The sequence below is a fragment of the Seriola lalandi genome, unplaced genomic scaffold (genome assembly GCF_002814215.2).
Source record: "Seriola lalandi dorsalis isolate HSWRI2012SDOR001 ecotype SW California unplaced genomic scaffold, Sedor1 jcf7180002054694, whole genome shotgun sequence".
Taxonomy (NCBI): domain Eukaryota; kingdom Metazoa; phylum Chordata; class Actinopteri; order Carangiformes; family Carangidae; genus Seriola; species Seriola lalandi.
The window spans coordinates 2,092,400-2,110,447 of record NW_019525247.1 but is presented as its reverse complement, the minus strand read 5'-3'; the positions used below and the strand labels follow the sequence as shown (position 1 = coordinate 2,110,447).

The 18,048-nt window shown below is 40.0% G+C and overlaps 1 protein-coding gene across 1 annotated transcript; it reads left to right on the top strand.

Moving 5' to 3' along the window:
- Positions 1 to 13,592: 13,592 nt before the first annotated feature.
- On the top strand, positions 13,593 to 15,108 carry LOC111667931 (histone H2A.Z). The gene is made up of 5 exons (XM_023423794.2): positions 13,593 to 13,730; positions 14,031 to 14,108; positions 14,280 to 14,393; positions 14,499 to 14,628; positions 14,740 to 15,108. The coding sequence occupies exons 1-5, from the start codon at positions 13,728 to 13,730 to the stop codon at positions 14,799 to 14,801; spliced, it is 387 nt and encodes a 128-aa protein (XP_023279562.1). The 5' UTR covers positions 13,593 to 13,727; the 3' UTR covers positions 14,802 to 15,108.
- The last annotated feature ends 2,940 nt before the right edge of the window (positions 15,109 to 18,048 follow it).

The window sequence follows — 18,048 nt, the reverse complement described above, 5'->3', positions numbered from 1 at the left end:
GTGCCAACATTTCGCAACAGTATTACGGGAAGACTGTGTGTTTCCTTCAAAATAAAAGCGCAAAACTTGCCACCTCTAAAGAATAAAATCACAGTTTGGTTCACAGCATTAATGTCATATGTTTCATAACAACGCTGCGTAGAGCAGATTTAAGGCTTGTTAGGATGTAATGACTCATTCTTAATAATCTAATCCAGAGGTTTTCAAAGTGAGAGGTGGGCCTCACCAGGGCGGCTCCAAACAGTTTCAGGGGATGCTCAATGAATGGAAGGGAAAAAAATATTGTAAGTTATTACATTAGTTATCAAAGGGGGATCAGGTATATTGGCCTAAATGTATGTGATTTGGTTAAAGAGATAGTTCAGAGTAGTAGTAGTTTTGGTGAATTTTACTGTTTTTCCCATGCAGTCAGAAAAGCTTTAGCACAGACCTTTTTATGAATTTGGTCTCCAGTTCCATCAAACAGCAGTTTGGCTGTCTTGGCTCAGTTGTTGAGTATCTAAGGGATCAAATAACGTTATCATGATCCCATAGGCATCCAGGAATTGAGCAAAACAAAGCAAGTAAACTAAGGTGGGGTTGGGGGGGGTGGCTTTTTCCAAAGTTTGTCTGAGGGGAGGCTCACAGTTTCAGGCTATGAAAACTCCTGATCTAATCTGATGTGATAAAAATGATGAAATTCTTAACCTTTTTGTTGGGTCAGTGTTTGCCTTTTGTTTTGTAGTTGTTGCCTTTTTTATGTGACTTTTCAGCAACATACAGAATCTCTTGAAATCAGTAGCCTACAGTTTGTCAGTTGACATACGACTTTCTCAATCAGATTGTTATGTACGGTGGCCCTGAGAGCTCAATGCACTGCAGCTTAAGAAAACGCATGCAAATAGACAAAGCACAAGCAACTTCAGAAAACATCTTCATCAAATTAACAACACATTGTGCAAGGGTGCAAATACTCACAACACAACAGAAGTGTTTCCAGGGGACACTAAAATGTGATGAACCTGCTGGGATGCACTTGTTCAATGTTTTGTGACTTTTGAAGATAAAATCATTGAATAAAGAGTGTGTCCCAGCCAGGTTAATCAATTTTTCATTGTAAAGTTATTTTTTTGCTTTAATTCCTAGAGCAACCGTGTGTGTGTGTGTGTGTGTGTGTGTGTGTGTGAGAGAGAGAGAGAGAGAGAGCAAGAGAGATACTCAGTAAAAGGCCATGGGTTGGACTCGAACCCAGGCCACTGTGGTTAGGACTACGCCTTCATGGCACACACTCTACCAGGTGTGCAAATTAAATAGTAACACTTTATTTTACAGGTGCAGTTTTCTCACTTATATCCTAGAGAGTTTCTTTGAAATCACTATGTAATCTGGTTGTAATTATAGTGACAAAGTCTTATGATAGTAAATTTGGATAACTCCTCTTGAAGACAATATTTTTCAGCACCAAACACAATAAATAAACTATGAATATCCAATTTTTAGGGGATTAGTGTGGGACTTTAACTCATGATATCAGTATTTCTAAGTCCTGGCTGTGACCTTGACATGAACTGAAACTAGTGGCAACCTGATGTTTGTTTTCTTTTATTGGTATGCTGCATATTGGATTTGTTTTTACAGACAGTGATGCCATGCTGTGCTGCAGTGGGGGTGCAGTAACAAAAAGAGACAATTTGGTACTAATAAGATTGAAACTTTGTAAGATCCCCACACTGATTGAAGCCTCACGTATCCTCAGCTGAACTCCACGAACGCATTTTTTCTCAAAGCTGAAGGGGGAATTTCTTCAGACAGCCGACCACAGTGACCAGTTACTCCTTAAACAGACATATGAGCAGGTGAGTGTTGTTTTATGACAGACCATTAAAATGTGAACTTATGACTTAATGAACAAACCACATCTCTGTCTTTAAATAGTAACAACAATGATGAAAAAAGAGAAAAGTAACAATTTGATCAATGTATCTGTGGCTGTATTTTTATAGTAGAAAAATATCAGTAGGAAGGGGTTGTTATAGTTACACTCGTGCAGGTGATAATTTGATATTTTAGACCGACATGTTTGCTGGAAGCAGCTGCAACTTGGTGTGAAGAAATGTGAAGTATATGTTCACTAAATGCTTAATCATGCTTGAATTTATTTACAGAATATATACACCACACTTAATGTGAATTTTATTTTGATAGTCACAACCGGAAAAAAAGAGAGCAGAGGTTTTTTCTACCTGCGTCTTCTGGGTGCAGCCAGCTCGAGGGAGCATTGAGGGGGTGGGTGTGGCCACAATGCGAGTATTTTTGACTGGCACCCAAGGGGGCGGGGCCTTGGCCTGTATATGGAATGTAGCTTGTATGACAGGAGATTCAAAGTTATATTGATGCTAATACGCACCAATGACAATAAGAATAGTTAACTATGTTTGTGACATAATCAAAATATTAATTAATTATAAAGCTGTGAGCTTAATGAAGGAGCAGCCACGTGATTAAATTAATGTCCAGTTTATCATGAATGAAAGCTGTTGTTCATTCCATTGTTCATCTTTATTCTTCATTACAATGATAAAAACTATCAGATGATGAACCTAAATACAGAGAGGGGGATAAAACTCCAGTGTGTGTGTGTGTGTGTGTGTGTGTGTGTGTGTGTGTGTGTGTGTGTGCGAGTGTGTGTGCGAGTGTGTGTGAGGGAGGGGCACACGTGTCTAAACATTCATATAAGTGCAAATTCAGCATCAGCAGGGCGACATTGTCCCTCTCGATTCCCGTGAGGTTTATAACCCTGATTCTTTTTCTTTCATTCTTTCAGGAACAGATGACTCTCCTCCTACACACGCACACACACACACACACACACACACACACACACACACACAAACACACACACGCACACATGCACACACACATGCACACATTTCTGCATCCATTAGCATTGTCTCCTCCTCTCCATCCTCCATCCATCCTTCTCTTTAGCCCCTTTCTCCTCCCTCCTTCTCTCTCCAGCGTCCCATTGGACCATCTGTCAAAGTCTTGTCTGACTAGTCGCCCAGCTGCGACCACAGCTAGAGTGGTTGTTGGTTGTGTGGGGGTTAACTTTCACTACATGCACTTGTAAAATCCATTAACAGTAACTGCTTAACTCATTTTGTCCCCTGTATTTCTATGAGATTATAATGAAAGCATGACACCTCCCCCACCCATGAGGATGCGGTGGTTTTGCTTGGTCTACTGTTCTGAGGTTTCCTTTGTTTGTTTCATCTAATAAATCTAGTCTGCAGAGGAGAATACAGGGGCACTCAATAAAGTGATGTTTGTTTTGTCAAGTGTTAACTGATGATGCATCATTTCATAATCACAAAATAAATGATGAACAAAACAATCTGTGTTGCTAAAGATTTATAAGATTTAAAAAAAACTGGTATTAAAAAAACTACAATCATACTATCTATCTTGTTTAATTTGGATATTTTTTGGATTATGATGTTTTTCAATGTCAACCTCTTGATTTTTTCTTCATGTCTTTTTTCAGTGACACTTTCTTTTACACTATTACAATTTTTTAAGTGTCACTGGTTTTCAGTTACAACTTTTTGACACTGTTTTGGTGTAGAGAGTGGGGGCTTGAGGGGGAGAGCGAGAAGCACTTGATTTATCTACACTCAGAAGCCCTACCAGTCCGCATTCCAAAGCAATGGCTTACACAAGTTCACCTGCAACTCCAGCAGAACTGCTGCCAGTTCTTTTTACATGGGACCATGGGTTAAAGTTAACTTTTAACAGACGTTATGCTGTTTGGGCAGAGGTCTGCTGGGGCAAGCGCTAACATTAGCTGATACAAGTCAGCGAGCTAACCTGTGGATAATGGTCGCTGAGTCTCCCGCCCTTTGATGTCTTTTGTTCAGTAGAAGTTTGAGGTCAGCCGGCCTCTGAGTGTAAATAAGTCAGCGCTCCTTGTGCGTTCCCCTCAAGATGAAAGAAAAAATCTGAAGATCCATGCTAACTTCAGTAGAAGAAAAGATGTGATAAAGATTTAACAATGGAACAACTCAGGAGACAGCTGTTGTTGAGTAAAGGAATGAAGTTTGATACTGAACTCATAACATTTCTTCTAAGTTAACAGCTGCTAATGCTCATGTTCTGATCCCTGTTTAGTTTGCATTTCTACTCCCTAGTGGACATTCTAGGTAGTTCTTAATTTTCTTAACTTTCACTTTTCATCTTCAATGTTGTTTTCAGTGGAGTAATGTGCATGCAGAGCAATTATCACCTCTCAGTTAAGTCTTGGAGTAGATGCGTCTGTAAGTAAAGATGTGAATTATTGTCAGAATGAGTGTTTGAATGTGGAGATTGTTCTGTGGAAGGAATATATTTTAATTGTTAGCTGAATGAAAGCTACATATGCTGGTTATTTGCTTTACTTTTCAGCTTGCTAGCTAACTTAAGGGTCGTATTTCTAAAGAAGTCCGTGCTAAGATAAGAACTCATATGCTAGTATACCTGACTTACTGATGGTGTTCGATATTTGTGTTAGATTAAAACATTTACCTGTTATGCGACCTTTGAAGAGAAAGGGTTGAAGTTTATGGACATTTTAGAAGTAGTTCTGTGTCTTTTTAAAATGTTATTTCATATATGAGCTGTGTGCAGTTTACTGAAATGTGTTTTGTGATGTATTTTTCAGGTTCACAGAAACTACCATCATTAAAGCCACACCTTTTTACAGAACGCGGGTTTACTGGAGTTTTTGTTGTCTATCTGTCTGGCTTTGCTCAGAAACACAACTGTGAGGACAGAATAGCTAACGTTAGCTATGTAGCAATAGCAAAACTTACAAAGAGCTTCTTTAAACTTGCATTTGGTACTAAAATTAATGAAACCAACATAGCCATTTTGGTTGGTTTCCTCCCAAACTAGACATAACCAACAAAATTTAAATTTATTATAAAAAAATATTTCACATGGCCTATATTCAATATTATTGAATATCAGCCCAAGCCTATGATGTGTCACCCAACTATACACCATGGACTTTTTATCTTTAAAGAGACAATTAGTGGAGCAGGGAGATGAGTTTTTGTGATAATGAGCATGGCATTTCAGAGCACTTCTCCCTCCAAAATAAAAGCATCCAGCAACCTTGCTAAACAAGTTAAGATAGCAGCAGACACACTGTAATCTGATCCCGAAAGTCCGGATATTTCTTGATGATTTTTATGGCTGTACAGCCTCTGACTCTGCTAAGACTTTAAGAATGGAAAAATCTTCACTACAAAAAATCAGTCCATCCAACATGTTCACATTATTGGGTATAAAGAACATACAGTAGCAGAGGCTGGGAGCACTTTGTGGGGGCTTTATATTGTTGGCTTTTCTCCATAATGAATCATGTTGATCATCTCTATTTAACACAAACACACAAGAGGAAACAGGAGGTCAGTAGATGAGCTGAAGGCTGAAACACACACACATGGTCCTGCTAATGATTGTGAATATTCATGCTCTTCATTAACCCACATGCTTTTGGGATGATGTCATCACTATGACCAATCAAAAGAGGTGAATGGTGAGGTGGGTTAGGGTTAGGGTGAGGGTGAGGTGATGTACTTAATGAAGAACCAGCCTCACTACTTGTTTGTGAGGTCTCTGCAGACCATTGACCCTGTAATCTGGTCTCTGGACTCTTTTCCCACCACATTTTTTTTCTGTTTTTTTTTCTGTTTCTACTTGAATCCAACCAGAGGGAGTGACATCACAGTTTCTCACGCTCTTTGTCCATCCCTTCTTCCTCTGAGCTCTCCCTCCCCTACTCTCCCATCCCGTTGCCCCCCCAGTGGGTTGTAGAGACACTGTTGGTGTCCTGGTCTCTTTATCTCTTCATAATACAACATATCACGCTGAAGTGCATGTACTGGACATGTGCAACAGGGACATTTAAAACGGTTGGTTCACACCAGTGCAGGAGTGTGTGTACAGGGTAACAGAGGTCAAACCTGAAATTCTGAGATGTGATTGGCCAGATGCTCATGTGAGAGTCAAAACACATTAGGAATTATGGACAGGAGACAACATTTTTGATTGGGCCCCTCATGCAGCAGAGGGCCACAGGTTGTGTGTTTGATGACACAGATGAAGATGTTTTCTGAAGTTGTTTTGTCTGTTTGTATTTGCTTTTTTAAGTCGCAGTGCCTTGAGCTCTCAAGGTCACCGTAGCTCTCACTTCCTGACCCTCTCTTGCTGCTTCAGTTGCCAGAGCAGTTCTGGTTGAAGCCTGGAAATATATGAAACAACTAACCTGGATAGCTAATCACACTGGTCAGACTTCAGCTCTCTCAGCTCTGATTCAATAAACTTCAATGGACAAACACTCAGGCAGGAATCACAGTCAAATACAATAATATAATACAATGCCAACAAAAACCTTAAAACTCCCCACCACAAGTAGAGCTACAGTTAGACCGTGGTGAGTGAAGTGAGAAGTGCTCAGATCCTTTACTTAAGTAAAAGTATGTTACTATTATCAGCACAATTTGTGTAAAGCTGAGTATCATCTACATAATTATGATCAGACTTGTTTTCATGGTTGATAATGTGGCCCAGATCCCTGGTTCTCAGCCTATTTGAGGGGGTTTGTGACCCCCTCCCTCTCAACTCCCCCTTGAAGCAGACTGCACTGACCTGCTTCACTTCAGCACCCTGCCCTGTTAGTACTGCTGTTTACACAATCATGCACGCACATAGCTTGATGCATATTTACAGTACATACGGGACACAGACTTGATAGCAGTGGAAGACTGAGCAACACTCTGCTGCAAACACATACTTCTCTGCTGCTTTATCTCCGAGGTTACCATCACACATGGCAGCTACCATATAACCTTGTGACGCTTGTTAGAGGCAAAATCTGTCAGCGAGCACCTCAAATTTTTCAGCTGAACTTGACAGTGTAATGTTACTTTGAGTTGGCTAACCTTCACATATCTCTTTCCTGGTTTCTTAAAGACAGCCTTTACTGTGGCTTAGATAGAGCAAACAGTCAGACCTCAGATAGACTGAGTCTAAATTCATCTGTTGCACAAAGCAGTTTAGTTCTTCACTATCTTAAGCCGGACTGTGAATGAATTCTTGGAAAATTAAAACTTTTTCAAAATTAAAAAAAATGGCCGACGAGGTACCGCATTCAACCACTGAGCTCCATTTACCCTCAGCAGAACATGTTTGTCTATTGGAAGAATTCAAGACTTAGTGAATTTGAAGAGTGAAACAACAACAACAAAACAAAATCTGATTTGGTTTCTAAAAACTTTCTCTTGTCTTTGCTCTCTCCATAACAATGTTAGCAAACCACAAATTATGCGCCATGTTTTCCTGTATTTTGTTATTGGGTGCTATTGGTCAGCGCAGGTGTCATTGATTGTTACCATGGTAACATTGGTCTTAGGCCTGAGTTAGCCTGGGGGGTAAGGTGTCTAATGTTTTTGTCTTAAAATCTGTCAGTCTTTATTTTTAGGATATTAGACTGATATATGAGCACAATTAAGACTGGAACAACACTCCAGACCAGTCTGACATATCTCTGTGAAACCGGCCCCAGGTCTTGAGCTGGCAGAAGCCACCACACCATATTCAGCCACTTTGCAGTAGTTTGCTAACGTTTAGCACCTGCTGCTGTGCTGTGCCAGTTAGCCAGACGACTTCTACCTCCCAGATTCACACATACTCATTTCACTCACTCACTCACTCAAATCTGTTTTATAATGACTACATTATAACATTGGTGTGAGAGAATGGGAAAATTATTCTCAGCCTGAACCCTGTCGAACACCGTATGACTTCTCGTATAGTTTAGACCTAAACGCTTCATACAGCCAAAAATTTGTTCCTGTTCCGCAAATGTGATTCAGGACTGATTCCTTTAGTGACTCTGAGCAACCAGGATCTGAGTTGTAGTTCTATTTGAATTCAGTTACCAAATTCTTTAGTTTTGCTTTCATGTTCACTGATCTGTGGTTTAAATCTAGAAATAAACTTAACCAATGACCAACATTGTGTGTAAAGTTGTGTCACCTGTGACCTCCAGGGAGAGTGAGTGAGGAGGAAGCCCAGTGACTGATGGATGGTTGTAGGAAACAGAGAGAAAGACTTGAAAACTTTCAGAAAGGGAACGCTAAAGGTTCAGTGAATGAGGGAAAGGAGAATGAGTGAGTGAGGCAGAAGTCAGGGGAGAGAGTGAGTGAGTGAGTGACTGCTGAAAGGGAAGCATGCCTGAGAATAAATGGTATGTGATTTAGATGTGACCAACCCACCACCAGCTGTGCATGTTGTGTCAGGCACGCACGCACACATGCACACACACACACACACACACACACACACACACACACACACACACACATCAAGTCACCCACCCTGGTCTGGAGCCAGTCAGTCATTAACACTGCAGTAAAAAAAAGGATAAAAAGGAGACTGAAGTCTGGTTTCAGCTGCTGCTGCCTGATGTCAGGATTAACTGTAACCTACAGTATGTGAGTATGTGATCATCATGAGGCAAAATATCACTCTCAAATCAGGGATACATTTATTTATACTTCACCCTAAGAACAATGGGTAAACAGAGTTTGATTATATCAAAGCAACATAAAAATGTTTGATTATTTTACTGTGTCACGATTTATCTTTGGGCTTCCATCCCTACTGTCATGATTCCTATTTATGAGGCGCCCTGGTAGCTCACCTGGTAGATTGCGTACCATGTGCTAAGGCTGAGTCCTTAAAGCAGCAGCTTGGCTCCTCTATAAAGTTCATGCAGCCAGCATTAGTTTGAGGAATTGAAAGGAGTAATTATCTAATTGAAATGATGATCATAAAGAACCATCAACTGGGGAACAAGGGAGGAGTTAACCGGGACCCCCCTTATGCGTCAGCCAGGATGGTCGACCCAGGAATTGAGCCAGGAGCCAATGAGATGCCAACTGAGACCCCCGACACTGGAACAGCGGATGTGTCAGCCAGGGTGGTTGGCAAAGGCTCCTGGCCACTGGAAAGCAGAGGTTCTGGATAGTGGGGTACCTGGGGCTTGGTCTAAAACCTGGAGGCCTGAGGCCGAGGCTCGGGCTTGAAGCTGGAGTTCTGGGGCTGAGGCTGCTTGGGGAACTCTCCGTGACCTGTGTTTCTTGGGGGGTTAGGTTGGGGTTAAAACGAAACGGCAAACCATGACAGATTGTTGTTTAGAATGATTGTTGTTGTTGATGAGTGGCAAAAAGAAAAACTACTAATGAAGACATTCCTTTATCTTCTAAGTTGTCTGTGGTTTCCAAATTTTTGATAGGTTTGATATTTGATGGTATGTGTTGGTTCTATGTGTGGCCTGTTTCATACAAAGCACTTTCATTTAACCAGTAAAAACCTATTGTATTTTCAGAGATAACTATTTACATTTTCAAAAGTTACATGTTTAAAAAGTTTTCATTATATAGAAACAGGCACATATTTGCTGGCTGCTCATGCTGGGTGTCACATACCAGAGTTCTCCAATAAAAATATTACATTCAAATAAGAGATAAGAACATAGCTCCAAAACATGCTCCCATGTTCCCAGACATGGGACAGGAAAAAAATACCACTCATTATAATAAAATGGCTCCCATAGTAAAATCAGTAAAATTGACTTTCCATAATATTACTACTAGTGAGAAAAATAGAATAATCCAATTAAAGTGGAAGTGTTTTAATTTGAAATTGATGGAGGATATGATGAGGTTGCATTAAATGAGTACTCAGTGATTTTGTATTGCACCTCCATACGGCTGGGCGACTTAAGAAATTAAAAAGACAGATATTAAGCAAATTAAGCAGCTGTTTTGGGCATGACAGTCTCCAGGGAGCACCCAGATAAATTCTGCTTAAAGGCCCAGAAGAGCTTAGTCCAGGCTGCATATCTGAATAGGAACTATGTCTTTTGATTGTTTCAATATACATCATGAGGTTACGATCTTGATTATTATGGAATGGGTAGAGTTGATGGTTGTTATTTAAAACAACGTTTGCATGCAGAATTAGAATGGCACACGTATAGAGCACATATCTCCACAATACACATCTGTGAGATCTATACCAAATTGTACAAAGTCATAGATCTCAACACCATTAATATGTCTGATTTTTTACGTTTAAGTTTCAAACATAATTTTCGGAGAAAGTGATGAAAATGTCGAAAAATACCCTATTTCACAATGTTTGGGAAAGTGATGAAAAAATTCCTGGAATCACAACTTCATGGACAAGCACTTAAATTTAAAAGGTTCTTCTATTTTTGGCATAATCTTGCTGACGAACAAGAACAGTCTTTGGTGAAAACATAACCTCCTTGGCTGAGGTAATCATGACCATACATCGCCCTCACGTGGCCACAGGAGGAACAACACTACAATAAACATACTGTGAAACCACACTGTTAACATCAGTAAAAGTGTTAATGTACTGGGAAATAATTATCCTTCTTATCCAATGTGGGCCAATCAGGTAAGAGAATGGATAGAGATAGATCACGACTCTATAATATGATATAATATAATATAATATTGTATAATATAATATTACAACCTTGATAGAATGGTTGAATGTACCACAGACTACATTAACTTCTGTATGGACACTGTAATACTGGCAATGACTGTACACTGCTTTCCAAACAACAAACCCTGGATCACCAGTAACATCAAGACCCTCCTCGACCAGAAAAAGGAGGCCTTCAGGGATGGAGACAGGGAGAAACTCAGGTGTGTACAACTTGAGCTGAAGAGGAGATTAAAGCAGGCGGAGGAGGACTACAAAAAGAAAGTAGAGAGGAAGCTGCAGCACAACAACAAGGAGATGTGGAAGGGGATGGGGACCATCACAGGCTATAAAGAGAAGAACAGCCAGGCAACATCAGGTGATGTGGACAAGGCCAATGAGTTCAACCTGTTCTACAACAGGTTTGACACAGCCTCAACTGTTCTCTCTCCCACTGCTTCAGCTGCAGCTTCTCCTACGGCATCTCCTTCACAACCTGACACTGCAGCTGCAGTTCACTCCACACTGGAATGAAGTCTTTACAACAGAGGAGGGGATGGCGGAGCTCATGAGGCAGCGTCCTGGAAAAGCAACGGGCCTGGATGGTGTGTGTCCAAGGCTGTTAAAGGACTGTGTAGCCTAGCTGGCTGAGCCTCTCCAGAGTATCTTCAATTTAAGTCTACAAACAGGGAGGATCCCAGTCCTGTGGAAAACATCCTGTGGTACCTAAAGTAGGATGGATAAATGACTACAGACCAATGGCCCTCACATCACACGTCACAAAGACCCTGGTGTGGCTGCTTCTCGACCTTCTGAGGCCACAGGTTGAACATCCACTGGAACCCCTACAGTTTCACCTACAAGGAACATATTGGAGTGGATGATTTACATGCTTCACCAGGCCCTTTCTTACTAGGATTAGCCAGGTAGTTACATAAGGATTATGTTCTTTGATTTTTCAATTGCATTTAACACCATCCAAATACCCATTCTTAAAGGCAAGCTGGAAGGGATGGGGGTTGATTCCTGCTTCACGTCCTGGATTGTGGATTACCTGACAAGACGACCACAGTACGTCAGGTTGGGTAACTGTGTCTCAGGGACAGTGATGAGCAGCACTGGGGCTCCACAGGGGACTGTTCTGGCTCCGTTCCTGTTCACTCTGTATACGGACGACTTTAATTACAACTGTGAGTCCTGCCACATCCAGAAATACTCGGATTACACAGCTATTGTGGCGCGTATCAGGAATGGGCAGGAAGAGGAGTACAAGGATCCGACGATGGCCTTCAGTGAATGGAACGACAAGAACTGCCTCCTTCTGAACACCTCCAAGACCTAGGGGATGGTCATGGACTTCCGGAGGTCTAAGCCCACCCTTCAGCTGGTCAACATTCGAGGGAAGGACATTGAGGTGGTGCACACTTATAAATACCTAGGTGTGCACCTGGACAGTAAACTGGACTTGTCCCTGAACATGGATGCCATCTACTAGAAGGGGCAGAGCCGGCTCTTTTTAGTCAGGAGGCTTAGGTCCTTTGACGTCTGCAGTGACATGCTGCACATGTTTTATCAGTCAGTGGTTGCCATTGTACCTTTTTATGCTGCAGTCTGCTGGGGCAGAGAGACAAGCTGGTCAAAAAGGCTGGGTCTGTGCTTGGCAGTAGTCTGGACTCACTCAAGACTGTTGTGGAGAGACACATGCAATGTATGATGGAGGCCATCTTGGACAATACCAACCACCCTGTCCACAACATTCTGGCAGGACAGAGAAGCAGCTACAAATGCAGCAAACGTCTCATCTCACTGCGCTGCAGAACAGAGAGGTTCAGGAGATCCTTTGTTCCCACTGCCATCAGGCTATACAGCAACTAAGTCAAAGGAAGTGGACTAATCTAATTATTATTGTTTTATTATTCACTGATATTATTATTATTATTATTATCAACAATAAGCTAAATGGACACATGAATTTCCCTTAGGGGATAAATAAAGTATCTATCTATCTATCTATCTATCTATCTATCTATCTATCTATCTATCTATCTATCTAATATAATATAATATAATATAATATTAGTCTAAAATGTATTAAAAATTCTACCTATCCTACCAGAAAGTAAGAAAAGGAAATGATGGGGAGTTTACAACATGTTGAGTGTTTTCTTTGACATTTTACCACATTTGACTAAAGCTAACTACTGAACAGAAAATAGTATGAAATTGTTTAATGTTCTGTGGGATATTTATGACACCAATGACACCAAAAAATGCAGTGAGTTTCAAGAAAAATGATAACAAATGGACAGTGTCTTCTTCCAGGAAAGGATGCTCGACAAAATACGTTTTAAATGTAACTTTAAATATTACAATTAATGCCGTATTGGTTTTAAACACCTTATAGCTACTTGATATAAGGTGTTTTGTATGAAAAGCCAAGTTTTTAATATATATCTATATGGCTTGATACTATTTTCAGAATTAATTTAATTTCAGGACACTATATTGATTCAATGCATGGACTAAAGAACAGTAAAGCAATAAAAACAGTAGAAACTTGTAAAGCCTTAAAAAATGTTCTTTAATATCTATGTTTTCTTTCTTGGAACCCCTTTGTATAAAGTTTGATTTTGTCCTTTTGAAATACTTTTGTTTATTATTGTTATTTCATCATCTTTATTTATATATTGCATTTATTTCCTTTTATTGTGTTTATTTTATTGTTAGGCTATCTATTGTTCATATTTTTCTTCATATGTTTCTTCTATCAGAAGTTATGATTGTTTCCTCCCTTTTCAATGTTTAATTGTTTTAATAAGATGAAATGAAAAATGTTTTGAATAATAAAGCATTTGAAAAAAAAATAGAATTAATACCTTCTATTATGGTAAAAAAAAAAAAAAGACAGTAGGAATAACAACTACATTACCCATGAACACTTTGTACGGAAATTTAACGCTTTTCCTGCATAGTGAGGTGTTTTCTCGTTCATTGGCTGAGCGCCACGGAAGGAAACACATAGCGAAATATGGTTGGCTAGTGGTCTCCCTTCAGTTCCCCGGATAAAGATTGCCTATATATATAGGACAATTGTAGGCGGGTGTTGTAGTTCAAACTAGCAATCCGTACCAAGGCATTTGGTTTTGTGCTGCAGCGGTAGACGTTATTAGTGGATTTTAAACATGGTACGTATTTCATGTCGCCTCAGCGACATATCACAGGGGTGTGTGTGTCCTAGTGGTTTGTTGGCAGTTAGTCGTAAATAGCCGCCGGAGCTTTTCAGTGAATAGCTAACTGTTAGCCGCTAACATTAGCTGTTGTACTAGCTTAGCATGCTAGCTAACATATCGTTATTGGTTGCATTGACCAAACGACAGAATGGCTAGAGAAAGGCGCGGTAAAACTGACCACTTTAGTCAATGTTATTCCTTAATAATACATGATGTGACGATTTTGAGCTCATCAACAGTGTTGGTGTTTTCCAGGCTGGTGGTAAAGCAGGTAAAGATTCCGGGAAGACCAAGACGAAGGCTATTTCGCGCTCGCAGAGAGCAGGACTGCAGGTTTGTCCATTGACACTCATTCATTGCCTCGGCGGTGCTAACACACAAGCTAACATCCAGCCGCCGCAGAGGTTACTCAGCTGGTGGCCGTCTCTCACCGACAGGCCAGTGAACCCTTTGTTTCCATGCGTTGAAGCCCGCTTTCTTTCTTTTTCTTTCTTATCGCCGCAGTTCCCGGTGGGTCGTATCCACAGACACCTTAAGTCCAGAACCACCAGCCACGGCAGAGTGGGAGCCACTGCAGCGGTGTACAGCGCGGCTATTCTTGAATACCTCACTGCCGAGGTGACATTGCCCCCGTTATCTTCCACCAACTCAAAAGAAATGATCTAAACCAGCTCTGGAGAGTTGCTGTTACATGCTGTCATCTAAAGCCTGGCTCTCTTTCAGGTTCTAGAGTTAGCAGGAAATGCATCAAAGGACCTTAAAGTGAAGCGTATCACCCCTCGCCACTTGCAGCTGGCCATTAGAGGAGACGAAGAGCTGGATTCACTCATCAAGGCCACTATTGCTGGTGGAGGTAGGGAAACAGTTGTGAACATATTTACTATGCTTTGATCTTTAATTATAAATGACTTATTGTATCAACTTGTCGTTGCTAATGGCTCATCCATTGTTTTTTGTTTCCCAGGCGTGATACCTCACATCCACAAGTCTCTGATTGGAAAAAAGGGCCAGCAGAAGACCGTATAACCTGAAGTGCTCTGGAAGTCGTGCCATCTCAGGACGAAGTCTGCATCAAGTGGTTAAATGTCTTAGATTAGAACACCTTTTAGGAGTTATTTGTATGGTTGAGCTTGCATTTACTCACCTGGGGTATTTTTTTAAAAGTGGCTTCAGAGAAGCTCATTTTTTTGTGTTTTGGCTTTTTTTTTTTTTTTTTTTTTTTTTTTTTTTTTTTTCTTTTCTTTTCTTTCTGGTGCTGCAGTTTTTGTGTCAACTTCCTTTTGTGGCGTTCCCATGTTTTAAAGTGGTGTTTTAATAAAGCTCTTATTGGGCATTTGCAGTTTGCTCTTTCAGTTCTTACTTGTTCATGAGCGTGTTTATGTTATCACTTTCTACTCTGCAGGTATTCAGTTGGCTACCCCAGTGTGGTTGGTGAAAATGTTTGGCTTTAGTATTCTTATCCTTTACAGTTTCAAAAAATCAACAAAAGCAAAGATCTACCACAGCTTGTACATGGAAAGTGTCATGGCGTACATAGACCCATCTTAAGCGTTCAAACCATCAGTTTCAGTCTTGTGCAGTTGCATGAATTGCAAAGCATGTTGAACATCAGTTTACCACTGGACTGAAAAACATGGAATATTTGTCATTTTTGGATTCTGAATAAAGACTGGACTGGCACAGTCAGAACATTTTACATATTGTGGTGTATGGATGGCTTATTTGCTGAATTGCATGAAGGCTGTTTGGTTGTAGTCCAGGTTGAAGAGTAAAGATCTGGTATGAAGGTTAATTTCTAAATTCAGTAGAGCCAGTATGACTTCAGTTTCTGTCCTTATAGCTATTAAAACATGACGTAGAATAATTCAGTAAATACCTTCAGTCCATTTTTGAAAGACAATCTCAATATTTGGGCAAGATTTTACAAGGAAGTTCCATTTGATAGTGCTTAGAAAAACATTTTTTAAAACACAATTGTACAAAGTTTTCATGAACAAAATGACATTAAAATGCAATGTAAATCATGAGAATCCATGAATCCAGACAGGAGTAGTTTGTGACTAAAATCTTGGAATCAATTACCTCTTTTAACCTGAACATCAAGCTATCACTAGATGGCGTCATGACACCACCACAGGCCTCCTGTATCCAGTATGAAGTGTCAGCTGGGATACACAGAGCCAACATACACAGAAGTCAGGGCCCGTATTTATCAAGCATCAGACTCATTTTGGAAGTTCTCCTGAGAGTGAATGTTATGAATGGCACCAGTAACAAAAGCTGTAAGACAAATGATGTGTTCACAGAAACTATACTAGTCAACATCCAAAATTTACATTTATTACATTCTCAATAATAAGTCTTACATCAGGTTGACAAAACCTGTATAACTGATTGGGATTTAAATGGACACTGAGCCAACTTATAGATTTTTACTATTTTAACTTATAAGCTGCATTAAGCAACTTTGCCTCATATGTAAAGATTGTAATTTATAGGACTTGATCATTGATATTGTCAGTAGTCAGTGAAGTTGTTAGCCCTACTTTTCTTTCATTTCTTTTTTTGGTGGGAATGGTCTTTATTGGACATATAGCACACCCCATATAAGCTAACATTAATTGACCAATGCCATCACATTAATTAATTACATTTTGATTAAATTACATATTTTAATAAAATTTTGTACAACTTTTGAAGATTTATCTCACCATTTAGTAGTTCTTCTGAAGTTTTCGGTCGTACCACATGATCAAGAATGAACTACAGTTTTGGCTAATGCTTCTATTGGTTATGCTAACATTTCCATGGCAACAGAGCAAACTCCCTCTGCTGAAGAAGCCCATTAAGCTCCAAATTTAAGTGCTCAAGTCACCATTGTGAAAGAGTTGTTAAAAGCCTGTTTGGAGATTCCTGCCCTTGTTGGCTGTATCTTAAGTGATGTGACCACGCTCTGAGATTTCAGTAACAACAATGTTAGCATAACCAATAGAAGTGTTAGCCAAAACTGTAGTTTTCTTTTAAATAGACAGTCATTATTTAAAGCACTTTAAAGCTGCATCAAAGTGGCCTCGTGGAGTTTTCATGTAAATAAACAAAAGTTATGTTTACATTAGTGTTACTCACTAAAATGCACAGTGTGTGTCCTTGAAGTCCAACAAACATGTTAAGTGCATTTCCTTCCACATAAATTTGATAAGACAATTTTAAAGGCGCTACTTGTAGGTTTTGCTATCACTACGTAGCCAACGTTAGCATTAACAGCTGTTTACTTACCAGTCTTGCCAAGAGCTTCAGCCATCATTGTGTTTAGAGGCCAGAGGTTATATTACGTCCTGTGAGAAGCTGCTTCTTCAGGGCAGTCTGGATGCTACAGTGAGTTGCTATCAAAGTGTTTGAAACAACAAGTGATAGAAAAGGGTTGCTTTTTCACCTCTGGAGATAACTGTTGGTAGTGAAGGAATGAAGTTTGATCCTGAACTCACAGATGTGTATAAGAGACAGCACCAGAGCTGGTTTTGCTGGCTTGTCCAAACCAATCAAACATGCAGGAGAGGCTTAGGTCCTTAACTGGACAAATGAGACCAAACACTACCTGGGTCCACTCCTCATTTTGCCTCATTTATGAGGAAATAATGAGAGGAACAATTAGTAAACTGATACATAGGCAAGAGCACCAGAAGTCATACTGGTTCACATGGGGCTGGAGACTATTCCAGCATGCACTGAGTCTAACAATATTGAATATTGAATATGCTATTTAAAGGGATAGTCAATCATTTTGAAACATACTCTTTAATCTCTTCATGAAAATAAATGTAAAAGTGAAAAATACTCTTTAATCTCTTCAGGAAAGTAAGTGTAAAGCTGAGTGTGTGTGTGTATAGATGGAGTTATATACTGGAACTATTTCTTGATGTACAACAGTATATCCATCCACCCAGTATTCTGTGAAGTGCGTCACCAGGTGTAATTATGGGTTGCCATAAATGGTCAGTGAGCACAGGTTTTGGCTTTGCTCTCTGATAGTGTTGCTGTACCTGACTGTTGTTCAACAGTCTCATCATCTAATTTCCTGGTAAAACCATATATTGATATTTTTAGCCATGCAAGCAGCTAGTTAGTTGAGAGTGACCTATCTCAACAACTACTGGTTGGATTGCCATAAAATCATGTCAACGTTTTAGATACTTTAGTTTATTACCAAATACCTGCAGAGCTAATGTCCCATCAGCCTAGCTGTACCTTGCGGTTAGTGCTAATTAGCAAATAT

Excerpts from the sequence above, each read along its gene's own strand:
- LOC111667931 (XM_023423794.2), top strand. Across the intron at positions 14,109-14,279 it reads CGCAGAGAGCAGGACTGCAG|TTCCCGGTGGGTCGTATCCA; the intron begins GTTTGTCCATTG and ends TTATCGCCGCAG. Across the intron at positions 14,394-14,498 it reads TTGAATACCTCACTGCCGAG|GTTCTAGAGTTAGCAGGAAA; the intron begins GTGACATTGCCC and ends GCTCTCTTTCAG.